The sequence below is a fragment of the Rhamphochromis longiceps genome, linkage group LG17, assembly GCF_057381845.1.
Source record: "Rhamphochromis longiceps isolate RC_006_pf linkage group LG17, R_longiceps_female_GT1.1, whole genome shotgun sequence".
NCBI lineage: Eukaryota > Metazoa > Chordata > Actinopteri > Cichliformes > Cichlidae > Rhamphochromis > Rhamphochromis longiceps.
The window spans coordinates 31,290,008-31,305,093 of NC_140573.1; the positions used below are offsets into that span (position 1 = coordinate 31,290,008).

Here is a 15,086-nt window from a genome sequence, read left to right on the forward strand (position 1 = left end):
ATAAGCGAACTGAAGGGGATCCAGATGTGGTCTTACTATGGGTCGCAGCTGGTCCAGGATGAGCCTTTCCAGGGTCTTCATGATGTGGGAGGTCAGTGCCACGGGCCTGTAATCCTGGGGGCCACTGGGGCGTGGCGCCTTTGGTACAGGGACGAGGCATGATGTCTTCCACATCACCGGGACCCTCTGCAGACTCAGACTCAGCATAAACAGTTTATGAAAGACTCCACACAGCTGGGGGGCACAGGTATTGAGGACAAGGGGACTCACTCCATCTGGTCCAGCAGACTTGCCTGAGTGAAGTCTCCTCATTTGCATCTCAACCTGGTATTGAGTGAAGGTGATGGGTGGGGGAGGGGTGTCAGGAATCTCACAGGAGGCAACATGTGAAGAGAGAGGCTGGCACAGTGGTGTGGTTCTGGATTCCAGGCTGACTGCAGGTGAGGTTGTGGGGGTGGGAGCAGACACTGTGGTGTCGAATCTATTGAAAAACAGATTCAACTCGTCGGCTCTATTCTCACCTCCCTCAGCTCCCCTGCTGTTGGTTGGCCTGAATCCAGTGATGGTCTTCATGCCCCTCCACACCTCTCTCATGCTGTTCTGCTGGAGTTTCCACTCCAGCTTCCTCCTGTAATTGTCCTTAGCCTCTCTGATCTTGTCCTTTAGTAACACCTGGATCTTCCTCACCTCCTCTTTGTTGCCCCCTCTGAAAGCCCTCTTCTTGTTGTTGAGGAGGGCTTTGATGTCCTTAGTCACCCACGGCTTGTTATTTGGGTAACAATGAACAGTCTGAGCTGGAACAATGGAGTCGGTGCAGAAAGTTATGTAGCCTGTGATACACTCAGTAAGTCCATTGATGTCCTTGGCGTGAGGCTCACAGAGTGTTTCCCAGTCGGTCACCTCGAAACAGCCCTGTAGTTCCGCTATTGCCTCCTCTGACCACCTCCTAACAGTCCTGGTGGTCACAGGTTCCCTCCTCACAATTGGCACATAGCGGGGGGTGAGGTGAATCAGGTTATGATCTGACCTACCAAGTGGGGGGAGGGAGGAGGAGCTGTATGCATCCTTGACGTTAGCATACAGTAAGTCTAAAGTTTTCTCTCCCCTGGTGGGACAGTCCACATATTGTTTGAATGTTGGTAGTGTATTGTCCAGTGATACATGGTTGAAGTCACCCGAGATCACAATAAAGGCACTCGGGTGCTGAGTCTGTAGCCGAGCTATGGCAGAGTGGATAGTGTCACATGCAGCTGTGGGGTTAGCAGAGGGGGGAACATAGACAGCCACCAAGATGACGTGAGAGAATTCCCTGGGTAAATAATACGGCCTGAGTCCAACAGCACACAGTTCAGTGTCCGGGCAACAAGTCCTTTCTTTGATTGTTATGTTGGCAGGGTTACACCACCGGTTGTTAACTAAAACAGCTAAAACAAAATGTAAACTAAAACAAACTAAAACAAATGTAGACTTGTATCGTCCACCCTTTCCCTTGCATTTGGATTTTGCATCAGCCAGGGCTCATTCAGAGCTATGCTAATAACACAGTTAGCCTTGTCAAATATCATCCTGTGCCAACAAGATGCCCACAACAACAAAGCCTTCAGATGATGTTGTTTGTACTTATTTTTCTGATTCCAATATAATACACTTTAGCATTCTGTGCTTAAAGCCATGTCACACAACACATCACACCTGTCAGCTTAAGGAAATCCTCGTGTGTGTGTTGGATCCGTCTCACTTGTGTGATACATGGCAGAAACATCCTCACTGCTTCAAAACAGTGACAGGCTGTCACGTGCAGAAGGTCAATGTGTGTATGAACTCCTAGCAGCTGAACATCTAAGAGTGGAAAATGCGACCTTTACAACCATGTAAGGAAAGAAACGTACACAGACAAAGACTGGAATTTGAAGAATTTATTTTTTAGTGTATGCACTGTCAAATTGTGAGTGCTTCATTTAGAATAGATACATTTCAGAGCATTTATGACACTTCAGAACCAGATCAAGAAATAGGCCTGGTAACCACTAAAGCCAGAATTCAATGCATTTCTATGCCAAACATAAAATCAGTTCTTTAAACAGATGTGCAAAATTTAGATCAATTGCAAAGAAAAGCAGGTGAGATACGGGTAACAGTAAAAGAACCTTTTTGCAAGTGTAATTCAGGAATAAAAAGAATGGACAGGAGTGGTTTTCAAATACATATAAGAGCATTATTCCAGAATTTTATGGGCTATATTTATGCAGCATAATAGTAGTCTAACAGCATCTGTGAATGGCACGGCCCTGACAGAGTCATTTAGCATTGAAATAAAGTTTTCCATGTATAACATTATAAAAGTAACTCTGAAGTGAACAGATGAATGAGCAGATTTTAGATTTTACACCAAGTGTACGTTTCAGAGTGGTAGGCGAACCACTCAGCAGCTCCGCAGTTGTTTTCCCATCGATCCCAGCCTATGTGTCATTATGATGGATTGCTCTGTGGGCTTCAGGGAGACCAGCGCTGGGCCCAGTGTATTGACAAGGCTCCCATTTCCCTCTCCCCCTCTTGTTAAGTACTTCTCCCCCAAGTTAATGAACTAAAAACAAGGAGGATTGTGGGGAAGGGAATGATTTGTGATCGTCTCTTGAGTTTATATGTTTAGCTCACTTTATAGGATTGAGCACATGCAGTTTGAATGGCAAAATAAAGATTCAGCATTGCATAGTTTTGGTTTGTACAGCCACATATGTGCCTTAGCACAAAAAAGCAGAGTCGTTCCACTGTGGTCTCTTTGTCCAATTTGCAAAATAATATGTTAATTGATTCACAACTTTCCACAATAGTCGCACAACTTTACTGCACGAACTATGAGGAAAAAAAAGATAACAGATTTTTAACAACCATAGCTATGATACAATCGTCAGCTAGGGAAATCATAGGGGACCAACCCAAATTGGCAGCAGGCGGAAGATGTGGCCTCATTCAGACAGTCTAATCTGGCATCTGTTATTGCAGACAGAATCAGTGGGCCCATGGGGCTGCCAGGAGAGGAGAGAAAGAGGTGTAATTGAGAGCAGCAGTTTAGATCTAATAGGAAAATGAGATGAGATGGGGACTAAGTTCGGGTGAGTGTCCAAGACAATCGCCCTTTATCTGGAGATGTAGTCATGGTGAGCAAAGCACTGTTAAGAGTCCGGGCGTGTGCGCTGCATTTATTATGTGATTTAAATAGCGGAAATTGACAATATAGGCTGCTTTGTGACATAGATACATGGACCAATGGACCTGCAAGGCTTGCAGTTATGCAAGTTGTCACCTCCCTTCCCATGTAGAGTCAGTCAATTCACATAAGCTCATATAAGTAAAAAAAAAATCCATATCTATTTGTCAAAACTTGACTAGAGTGTGTTTCATCATCATTAGGAAGTATGAAATGTAGATGACACACTTTCCATCAACAGATTTCCAGATCTTGTGTCTAAAGCAAACATCTTTTTGCGTTTTCTAACCAAAATCTCAAATCTAAAACACATCACGTATTTGTGCAACAAAAATTTGAAAGAAACAAAAACATGCCAGAGTTCATCGCACTGAAAAATGCATTGCTGTTCCCTTTCAATGGTCATCTCCCTCTGAATGCCACGTCCTTGCTTTATCATTACACTGTGGTGATCTTCTTATCCTTGGTGGCCTGTTTAATGGCGGCCTGCTCACAGATGATTTCCTTCAGCCTCTGTAGCCGGGTGTTTTGAGTGCTCAAATCACCTACACCTGTCTGACTGCGATGGAGTAAGGAAAGGGCATTGATGTACTCCAGCTCTGTGTAGCGGACACCCTGGTCCACCACCAGGTTCAGCAGCTCATCCGCAGTGTTGTACAGCATCTCATAGTACTGCCTGAAAGAAGAAGGGAAGGTTGTAAATCTTCAAATTAACTGGAAAGACAAAATGAGCAAAGAAAAGGATGCAAGAGAGGAAATCAGAGTGTGCAGATGTCTTCTAAGGTAACTGTTCACTCTTCTATCAGAGGTCAGTTTGCATATAAAATATCAATGTATTTCCAGATCTATTTTAAATGATAAACAGTTTGGGAACTTTAACACTGAATTTAAATCCATTGTGGGGAAAAAATTCTGGGGTTGGTGTGGAGATAATCTGTGCCAACTTTGGTGAAGATTATAAAAATGTGTCAGTCCAAAATCATCCAGTTAGTAAAAATTGGAAAAAGGTTTAAACATTAAATTGATAAACACACACAGACACCCAGTAATGGTACAGCTGCTCTGTCTGAACTGTAGACACCTAAATTTAATGGGTATTTTCTTTACCCACGCTCCGCTTCACCACCAACTTTCATAAATATCAACCTTGCAGTTTTTTCTAATCCTGCTAGCAGACAAACAAACTCTATTGAATACATAACGTCCTTGAGGACGTAATCAAGGGAAAGCAGGGGGGAGAGGGAAAAAGAAAACGCTACATGCATCAGTAACACTTTATAATCCTGTGTTATTCATTTTTCCAGGGCTGAATCAAAAAGAACAACAAGAACAAAGGGAAAACACAGAAGCCACACGTACTGCTGTTGCTGTCAGCAGCAATTTTCTGAAAAAGGGCTTCAAGGACCTCAACCTCCTGCCACTGGGAGTTGAAGGTAGAGGGAAACCATTCAACAGCTACAAACTACTGAGACTATTCTAATGAAATGCTGTTGACAGAGCCAAAAGCGGAAAGAGGCGTGCACAGAATTAATAGCTCTTTAACCAGAACTGAATACCTCAATGGGCCATTTGAAAAGGACCATGAAGTACACAATGATAATGCAGGAGCACAAAAGGAGAGCAAGTATTGTTGAATAAAACACACATTCACCTGCTGACAAGAACAATACACATACAGATCAAAAAATACCAAACACAAGTGAAGAGAGACTGCACGAACGTTTTGAGCACAGCATTTTTAAGATTTGTTTTAGGCGTTGACCTCTTGTGGGCGTGTGACCATAGACTGTATAACTCATTAGCATCAACTTACAGTACTTGGCCATTAATATGGATTTCAGTAGGAGTCTAGCTTGTCATGAACACAAAATACAGATAACTGTACAAAGAGGGCCTGGAGGTAAGCAAATGCACAGGAATCTGTGGAAGCAGGACACACAATTTTTCTTTGGTCAGGGGTAAAATGAGTCTAAGACCAAGATGCAGGAATCCTAAAGAGACAACAAATGTTACACTTTCATACGATGGTTGTAGACGCAACCAGAGCAAGAGGGCATAGGTGAGCTACAGTCCTACTATTGCATGTTTATAGTAACAATAGGTACTGTAGTCTTTAGTAATGGCCAATAGTGTGCACATGGACAACTAAGATCAGGTTAGCAACTTTTATGGAGCTCTGTATGGACTGCAGAAAAAAGCACAGGGATTTTAGTAGCAGAACATTTAGCCATGATTTAATACAGAAATAAATGAGATCAAACAAGTGAAAAATATGCTTTGTCTCTCTTTCAATTATATTAGTTTAACACCAAGTTTTTCTTGGAGCTCCCAGTGTCACAACACAAGCAGCAACATCCTGGGTTTGTGTTGTACATTAATACACTGAATAAAAACTGACTGTTTACTACACAACATATCTCGGTCAAGGACAGGTGATGGTCAGTCAACAGCAGTGGCTTCTGCTGCTCTAAGTAAAGAGAGATAATTACAAGGCTGACATTGTAATGTCTTGCAGAAGAAAATCATGTGAAAGGTATTGGGGGTGTTGCGACTAGGCAAACAATGTCAGAGCCACCGATGTTTGAACGTTCTTTGTGTGGCCTTGATGAAAATTAAATTAAATGTGGATGTGGTTAAAAAGGGTTAAGCTCTGTTGTGCCAGAAGAAGTTGGAAGTAAATGGATTCAGATATTTCTGATATGGCTCAGTAGAAAGACAAAAAAGATCCTTTGACTCATTTGTTTAGCTTCACCACCCATCCCAGACCCACTCCTTTCTTGAGATGTTCATTTGCTATGCTAACGAGGCGTTAATGAGCACTTAGGGAGCTTCTGTTCCAAGGTGTTTTATGTGCTGTCATTTTGGATATTCAACAAAAGAAAAAGACCTGGAAAGGTTAGAACAAACGAGGGAGTGCTTGAAAGACGGAGGGAAAAGGAAGACAACTAAAGAAATGAATGCAGAGCAGGGGTGCATAATGTCTGTTTTTGGCCTTCCACAGCAGGCGTTGGCCTTGATCGTCAAAGCATTTGCATACTGTCTCACCCTCTATCCTGCTTAAAGTCTTTTTCATGCTTTCATCCCTAAGTTCATTTAGTAAAGAAGCTTGTCAACACTGATGAGTAACACCAGTTCACTCCTTAAATGGAGGTAAGACAGATGAAAATAGAAAAAAAAAAGAAAAACGGGTCTCATTTTCTTATCTATACAATATCTGAAACAAAACATTAGCTCAAGAGCAATCCCATTTCATTCTCTAGAGCCAGTGTTTAACGACGCACTTGAAGCAAATCGCCTCGTTATTTGATCTAATAAGATAAACAAATATAACCATAAATATGCACAGTTTTATTTGTTGAAGGGAGGCGCTTTGAACAGAAGGCTTTTCTCTTTCAAACCGCCATCCTTAAGTCCAAACGGAAAGCAGATCTGATTAACCGGACTGTTCTGAACAGAGCAGAGAAAAACAAAAATAGCAGAAATTGCACCTGACTGCTTGAAATTGTCTCTGTGTAATTTCCTAAAGAGGCAGAGACATAACCACTGCAAACATCTGTGTAGTAAACATTTATGTTGTTAGTTTTAGACACAGTTATTTGCTATGGTACATGATTCCAAAGTCACAGAGGTAAAGCTGAGTGGAGGGTGTAATTTACTCGGTAATGTGAATGTGTGTGTCTATCAGAACAGTATGTGGTGATTCTGTATAGTTTAATTAAGAGAATATTCCAGGTAGACTTCAGTAACAAGTTCCACATGCAGTGAGAGATGAACAGCACCCCTGCTAAGTCTTTGTTGGACATTTTTCTTCAGTCTAAAAGACCATCTGTCTGATACAACAGCAAAAGTAGCTGTGCAAATATGGAGTCTCTCCATTTAAGTAGCAGCTGACAAGAGATAATTGAAAACAATCTGATCGACGCTGTGAATACGGACTTAATTACAGCGTAATAGCAACTGCTATTCCTTTTGCAGTGATTACTCAAAAAGAGGTCCCATTGAAAATGTGTAGACAAGGCATGCCCCCAGGCAAGGCAGGCAACTGCTTGGGGAGGCGATGGTGAGTGAGTGCTGGGGCCTCTTAGGGCTGACAAAATGTACACTTATTCCCATTACATGCATGCATGTTTAAACAAGCCTAATGGTAACAAAAGCAATTGAATCAATAAAATGATTCAATTGCTTTTGTCCTTCTGGTTGGTAAAAAAAAAAACAAAAACAAGAAAAGGGGTTTTCCGGTAAGGAGGCAATGTGGGTGGACGTGTAAGGTGAGCGCTCCCAGGCTCACTAACCAAAACTCTCCAAATTTACTCGAATTATTACTCTGACAGCATTTCACACTAATGAAGGGGAAAACTGGTCGTAAACAGAGAGGCAAGACACCAATGAAAACGGGAAAAGTTGAAAAACAAACAATGGAAAGAGATACAGATGACGATAGCGACGAGGGTATGGATGGCCTGCAAGCTAGCATCCGCGCCATCCATGAAGAGCTAAAAGCTACCAGGTTGGACATGAAAACAGACCTGAAAAATTTCAAAGACACCTTCTCCACGGAACTTACGTGTTTCAGAAAAGATATTGATAACAAATTAAACGAAATTGCCAGAGACTTAAAGTAGAGTGGATGGGGCAGAAGGGAGGGTGGCGGAGGTGGAGGAGTGGGCTAACGAGGCTCTGCTTCAAGCTATTCTAGCAAAAGAAAATATACAAGCTAAACTGACAGACCTGGAAGCCCGATCACGAAGAAACAACATTCGTGTTTATGGAATCCCAGAAGACACAGAAGGGGACAATCTACGGGAGTTCTTGGAAACATTTATTAAATCGGAGTTGTCCCTAAGCGATACTGAGCTGGGAATGCAAAGATGTCATAGGGCTCTCGGCCCGAAGCCACCGCCGAATGCCAGCCCCCGGTCAATAGTGATTCACTTTCTGGAGTACAGAATTAAAGAACTAGTGCTCCGCTCTGCTTGGAAAAAGAAAGAGGTCGTTCTGAACAGAGTGAGAATCTACTTTGACCAGGACTATCCGACTGAATTTCAACGGAAAAGAAAGTCTTACGCCCCCATCAGGAAAGTCCTTAAAGAAAAAGGAATTCGCTTCCAGACCCCCGCACCAGCTAAACTCCGTGTCTTCCTCAGTGACGGCACTGTAACTTATGATAGCGCGGTGGAGGCCACGGAGGATTTGAAGAAAAGGAAGGCTCTGAGCTTCGCGGGAGAACAGACCCGATCCATGGATGCAACACGGGAAAAGCTGAAGAACCTTTCCTGGGAGACAGCGGGACGCTGTGATGCATATCAAGATGATGCTCCAGGCATTTCGACATGAACCAAGGGACACAGTTTGATCATGTCCTGAACTGAATACTTGAGAAATTCAGTTTCTTTACCGATTTGACTTTTCCTGGGTGAGGATTGACACTTCAGCTTTACTTTGAATATAATTTAGAGTAAACGTTTAGGTTTCATTTTACATCTAAATATATACTGAAAGTTATATGTCGGTCTTAAGAGTACTTAGAGATTAAGACAGTGTTCTGGGAGCGTACTTTCCTGGTTAGTTTGATTACTTCTTATTTTGTGGTATTTAGTTTATGCATAACCTCAGGAGACGTCATTTTACACAAGAGAGGCCCCTCGTGAAACGAGAGCTTTCCTCTCCAAAAGGTTTTTGGGGAATTCTGTTTTTGAGTAGAAACCACAGTTCTCTCATTTGTTCTGTTTTAGTTCAAGTTCAAGTTTCAAATTTTGACAAATGTATGTCTTGTGTGGGTGTTTTTGTTTGTTTGTTGTTGTTTTCTTGTTTTGTTTTATCACCCAGGTCTTACAAGGTAAATGCTTTGACTTATACAAGACATGTCATTTCAACAGTATAGTTTAGTAACCCTTAATGTTAATGGGTTACAAAACCCAGTTAAAAAAGGTAAACTCTTTGCTAAAATGAAAAAAGAAGGCCATCATATAATTTTTTGGCAGGAGACCCACCTAACCAAAAAGGGGCATGAAAAACGTAAGTACCCCGGATTTAAAAACATATTTTATTCATCAAAAACAAAGGGGCCCAATAGGGGAGTTGCAATTCTGATTTCAAATAAAATCTCTTTCCAGTTCTCTTCACAAATTGCAGATAAGGAAGGACGATATATTTTGGTAAAAGGAATTCTAGACTCTAAAGTAGTGACGCCACTTAATATTTACAGACCTCCTGGACAGGACAAATCATTAATAAGGACCATATTTGATTTAATTGTTACGGAGACATCAGGTGTCCTGATATGTGGTGGAGACTGGAATGTACAATTGCACCCTACCTTGGACTCCTCAAACTTATTAAAAAAGCAGAATCCGGAATCTCTTTATGTGAGAAAGATGCTTAATGAGGTTGGGCTGATTGAGAGAGAACTTCATCCTTCTTCAAAGGCATATACATTTTTCTCCCACCCGCATGGTGTCTACTCAAGAATTGACTGTTTTTTTTATGTGCAAATCAGAAAGACCGAGGATAATAGAATATAACATTGGACCCAGAGACGTTTCTGATCATTCGGCAGTACACCTAAAGATACATTTGGATATTAAGCCTAGAAACGTTGTATGGAGACTGAACACTAGCCTTTTGAATGACCAAAAATGTGAAGAATTTATTAAGAAAGTTAATGAATTTTTGGAGGTTAATGACAATGGTGAAGTGTCACCGAGTACCTTGTGGGATACCGCGAAAGCAGTGCTCAGAGGAAAACTAATAATGTGGTCAGCGAGGAAGAAGAGGGAAGAAGAGAGGCAACAGACTATCATGTCAAATAAGTTGAAAGAATTGGAACAAGCACATATATTTCCAAAATGGAAAGACTTGGAACTTGCTCAATTGGATATACCTCTACAGTCTTTACTGGGTGATATAAGTCTACAGAAAAAACATGTGTAATTTGCATGAGTGCACCAAAGTAGCCTTAAATACATGGACTAAACAAAGTAAAAAATTCAATTTAGAAAGGAAAATGCGAATTCTAAGGTGGGTAGGATATGATACCGATTTTACACCAGCACATTTGGATGGGGTGTTTACAGAATGGACTTGGAAGGGTATTACAGCATACTGTAAAATCTCTTTTATGGATACTTACAATTGAGACACCATTTTAATAAAAATATTAAAGTTGCAAGGGATTATTCTGAGGAGGGGGGGCTCATTGATATGTTTGTCGACACATATAAAGGTAAAATACATAAAAAGCTGATCTCGAAACTGTACTCATGTTTACAAACATACAGGACCCACTCCACCCAGTATGTTAAGAACAGATGGGAGAAAGAAGCAGATATTACACTTACGTATGAAGATTGGTTGAATATTTGTAAAATAAACATAACTACCTCTAGCTCCCCTCTTTGGAGGGAATTTTCCTGGAAGGACAGTATGAGATTTTTCATTACACCTAAGTATATGATACACTTAATGTGCCTTCCAGTAGAACATTATTTATTTTTGATTGATGTTTAACATTAGTTATCCTGACTGAGTCAAGCCTGCACAGCCAGGAGTGACCATCAGGACACCGACGGTTGACTTATCAGTGTAACTAGCAGGCTGAAAGAACATAGAAGCTAGGCATTACAGTATTAACACTTCATAACAAGTCAGCATGGTCTTAGGCATTGGCAAGCAGTATCTATGATTTCTTACCAACAGAACCATTTTCCAAGTTAACTTTAAAAGAGCTCAAGCCCAGACAATGTGGTCATTAATTTCTTGTCTGACATCCATGAAGATCACTGGCATTTCAAGCTGGTTTCAGCCTCATCCCCTCTGTAGAACATTTTTGGACTTTCTGAATCTGTTAACTTAATTAGCTTATCCGCTCCTCAAACACTCAGCCTTTCCAGGGTGCTCTTCTTTCACTAAATCATATTACTAACTTGTTGCAAATTAATCAAATTAGCTGTTACATGTTCCTCCAGACATTTTTATTTGTTTGTTTTAGCATTTTTAAAAAAAAAAAAAAAAAAAAAGAAGAAGCAAAATTCATTCCCCTGTCTTATCATTTGACATGTTGCCTCATACGATTTTCAGATAAACCTGCTTAAATACTGTGCAAGTCAATAGCTTCCCAACTTTTTGGTGAACAGTGTTTTGATGTCTGTTTTGTACCATCTAATTATCAAAACAATCCCAGTGCTAAACTGTCTGCTGGCTGTTCAGAGTGAGTGTAAAGCTTCTGGTCTCTATTCAGTGCAGATGGAAGCGGGCTGGGCTAAGCAAGAGAAAGCTTAAGGTGTGTGTATGTCTATCTACCCATGTGTCTGAGTGATGTATGTTAGTGTGTGCTGAAAACACTTTCAAACAGTTCATTACCCAAGCAGTTGGAAGGCCATTTGCCAAACAGAGTAAGGGCTGTTAATAAGATTAAAATCTCTCAGTGCCCCACCATCAAGAAAGAACCCCTAGTGAAACACACACATCATAACACTCACACACGCACACACACACATTTTTTGCCTTCTCCTCTCGTCTGAAACCAGTTAATGAAGCCAGCATTCTTATTTTTTCACACAAAACCAAAGTAAATTCTCATGTTGACTGCCATTATCGTTAAAGATTTTATGGGCTCCATCCTCGACACACACATTTACTTTCACTAATTTCCACCTGCTTCCTCCAGAACTTCCATCTATAAGGGCTATAATCAGCTTTTAGTAGCTTTTGTGTGGCTGTGTGTAAGCATCAACGTCCCTCTGTAGTGTGCTCTATTAAATTTTAATTAACTTCCCCTTCCCCCTCCTCAACAACGAATATTCTTTCAATTTACGATGTGGAGATGCAGAACAGGGCAGAGAGATGTGTATGTCAATGGCACAGGAGTTGTGGCGGGGGTGGGGGTGTATAGAACAAAAAGACAAAAGAGAAGGTGTTACAGGAAAATTCACTGACGTGCTGGTGAGTTGAGAGAACGGTCGAGTTCCGTCTCGTAAAGTTCACACCGCTTTTGGAAATAGTCCGAAAGTAGAAGGGCGTGTGAGCAACCACTCTCGTCTCTAATACCAGCGAAGGTGATAGCAGCTGTATTGTGTATATATTACTTAAACAAAAATAAGTAAATACATAAATAAGATGGGTAATCAAGCAAGTGAAATTAAAACTCACTCCTGCTGACGAGCAGTGGTGAGAAAAGTCCAGACGCCGGACAAAAACAGTGTCTGTAAACTGAGAGATTTAAGAAAACAAAATATAAACAGTCAGAAGACCAGAACTCAACTGCCAGTTTAGTAAAACCAGAAGACGAGACACTGTGCAGTGCCCACAACCCTTTTAGTAAACCATCACTCATTCCTGCAGCCGCATCTGCAGCACCACCCATATCAGGAAGAACTTAATAATCCCTTAAGTGAAAACTAGAGATCAAAGTAGTTTGAAGTAGTTTAAAAGGGTTGAAAACAGACCCCACTGAGTAGATATAAATATAAAAAGTACGAAATAAAGATGAACAAAGGGAAAATTACAGTAGAAATTATCTTTAGAGTATTTGAAATTAATAATAGCAAGGATAACAACCTGTAAAGTGATATTAACAATGAAACACAGTTGGCATGATGACCATGCCCACAATGTATAAAATGGATATAAAGCAAATAATTCACACGAAAATATTTTAATAAAATAAATAAGGTATATTAAGGCTGTGTCACTGTTCAGCCAAGGACAGTGTGTGAAAAGGTAACTGTCTCCACCCTGGGAAAAGGATGATTCTGCAGGTCATCTGAAGCCCTTGATGGATACAAAATAAAATATAAATAATACATTATAATAGACCTGCCTGGTCTGCCATGCAACAGAGAGAACAAATGTGACCGCAGATTGGATGAATTCTAAATTATCTGTTTGCTGAATAAGATGATCCTAACTATCAAATTGGCTCAGTAGTAGTATAGTGGTACACACTGATAAAATATTATAATATGCTATTGCTGTTATATAAGACAAAGAGGATAATATTAACAATGACATAATATTAATATGAAGAGGCACCTAAATCGGTTATGATGTGAGGTGGATAATTGTTAAGCAGTAGTCTGCATCAAGCTTAAGGTTTGCTGAAACTCAGTGTAATGACATGTGAGATGAAGACAATACAGAGAATAACTAAACTAATGAAGTGCATAGAGGCACTTGACCAGCTTGAAACCTATCATCCTAGAATGACACATTGCTGAGATATAGAGCACACCTATAATAACAACCAATAAGCAAAACCCTGTAGACAACAGCTAAAACTACAGGATTGAGAAGCTGAATTAAATATGTAGACACTGCTAAGCTGATGAGCATGTTACACATTTTCTTTTCTTTTTATTTATTTGTTTCTTTTAGAGCAGAAGCTGCTGTAACACACCCAAAGAAAGACTCTAGGTCTGACCAACCGTTTCAGTCATGGGCAAAAAGATGTCAGTCAATAAAATTCTAAAAGATAATTTATTGACAAAAAATATATCAAGAGATAAAAGATAAAACAGTCCAGTGTCCCACTTATGAATTGTATAAAAACACACAGTCCCAAGGCCAGAGCCAGCTATGCCACACAGCCAAGTTGCACTCCACATGTTGCCTTTAACAGGGTTAGAAGTTGTCCTTGGAGACCCACCACCCTGCAAGCATATAGTCAGTGGTCACTCAAGCCTCTGCAACCCTGCTGCCTTTAGGCTGTGGCATATAATAGGCCCTGGACTGCACAGAGAGACAAAACGACACACTTAATATAAAATTCATAGCGCAAAACCAATCCATCCCAATCATATCTGATTTCATCACATTACATACCTGCACAGAGAGACAAAACAAAACAGCAGTGGTTGTAGTGTGGGCTATAAGTAGACCAGTGTATCAGTGCAATCAAGTACACCTGCCTCTAATTAGTCCAACCTCATTCCAGCCATTGGCTCACCAAAAATGTGACACACACAAAACCACTCCCAACCCAGTGCAACTTCACACAATAATATGGAGCTGAATTAACACAGGCACATTAGTCTACCATGTTACAAGCTGCATGCTATTAAAAGCCAACATATGCAGACTTCTGCCTTGTTCGGATGGCAGCATTGTTTTTTTTTCTTTTTCTTTTGTGTCCTGACACGTTTATGTTTTTTGTTTTTGTTTGATTATTTTGTTGGTTTTGGAAACGAATTTAAACGAACTTGTGACAATACTTGAGAATCACAGTGACACATAGTGATTAGGCATATGATTGAAAAATGCCTAGGTTTAGAGCTGTGAGCTATGAGCTGTGAGCAATGCAAAGTTAAATATATATATATTTGTATAAATGGGAAACAACCCTAACTTGAAAGTTTGAAATGTGTGAGATCCATGAATTGTTTGAAGAACTAGAAATTACCTAAAAATGCCTTAAGTGAAAATGTAGAGTTGCATCTATTCTCCCAAACAAAAAAAAAAAAAAAAAAAAAAAAAAAAAAAAGGAGAAGAAGCATTCTGTAACTTAAAAATAAGGCTGATGTGTTGACAACAGACTAAAACACTAATCCGCAGGTGGCTATCAGGAACAGAGAGGCGAGCAAAGTCACAAACACCAAGGCTGCAGACAGCCACGCAGAAACAGCAGATAACATAGAGACAACGCCTGCTAGAACCGTGGAGAGGAAGGTCACTTCCCACGAGATTGTAGGAGTAGGCCACAGAGAAATAATGCAAAACAGTTTTGAGGCAGCCACTTAAACTTACAGTTTTCAAAGGACAAATTAGTTGTAAAGTCAGCTGCAGGCCACACAACTGTACAACAATTAACTGCCCCTTTAGAACTAGTACATACAGCAAGTGGCCGCAGGTGCTTTATTAAATGCATATATGACCCGTCGTGTCC

General features: G+C 40.5%; 1 protein-coding gene across 1 annotated transcript in view; it reads right to left on the bottom strand.

Moving 5' to 3' along the window:
* Positions 1–1,901: 1,901 nt before the first annotated feature.
* exoc4 (exocyst complex component 4) overlaps positions 1,902–15,086 on the bottom strand; it is a 165,236-nt gene continuing 152,051 nt past the window's right edge. Inside the window, exon 20 of the mRNA XM_085386021.1 lies at positions 1,902–3,884. Within this exon, the coding sequence (XP_085242147.1) occupies positions 3,647–3,884 (238 nt within the window). The 3' untranslated portion in view covers positions 1,902–3,646. The remainder of the gene's footprint in view (positions 3,885–15,086) is intronic.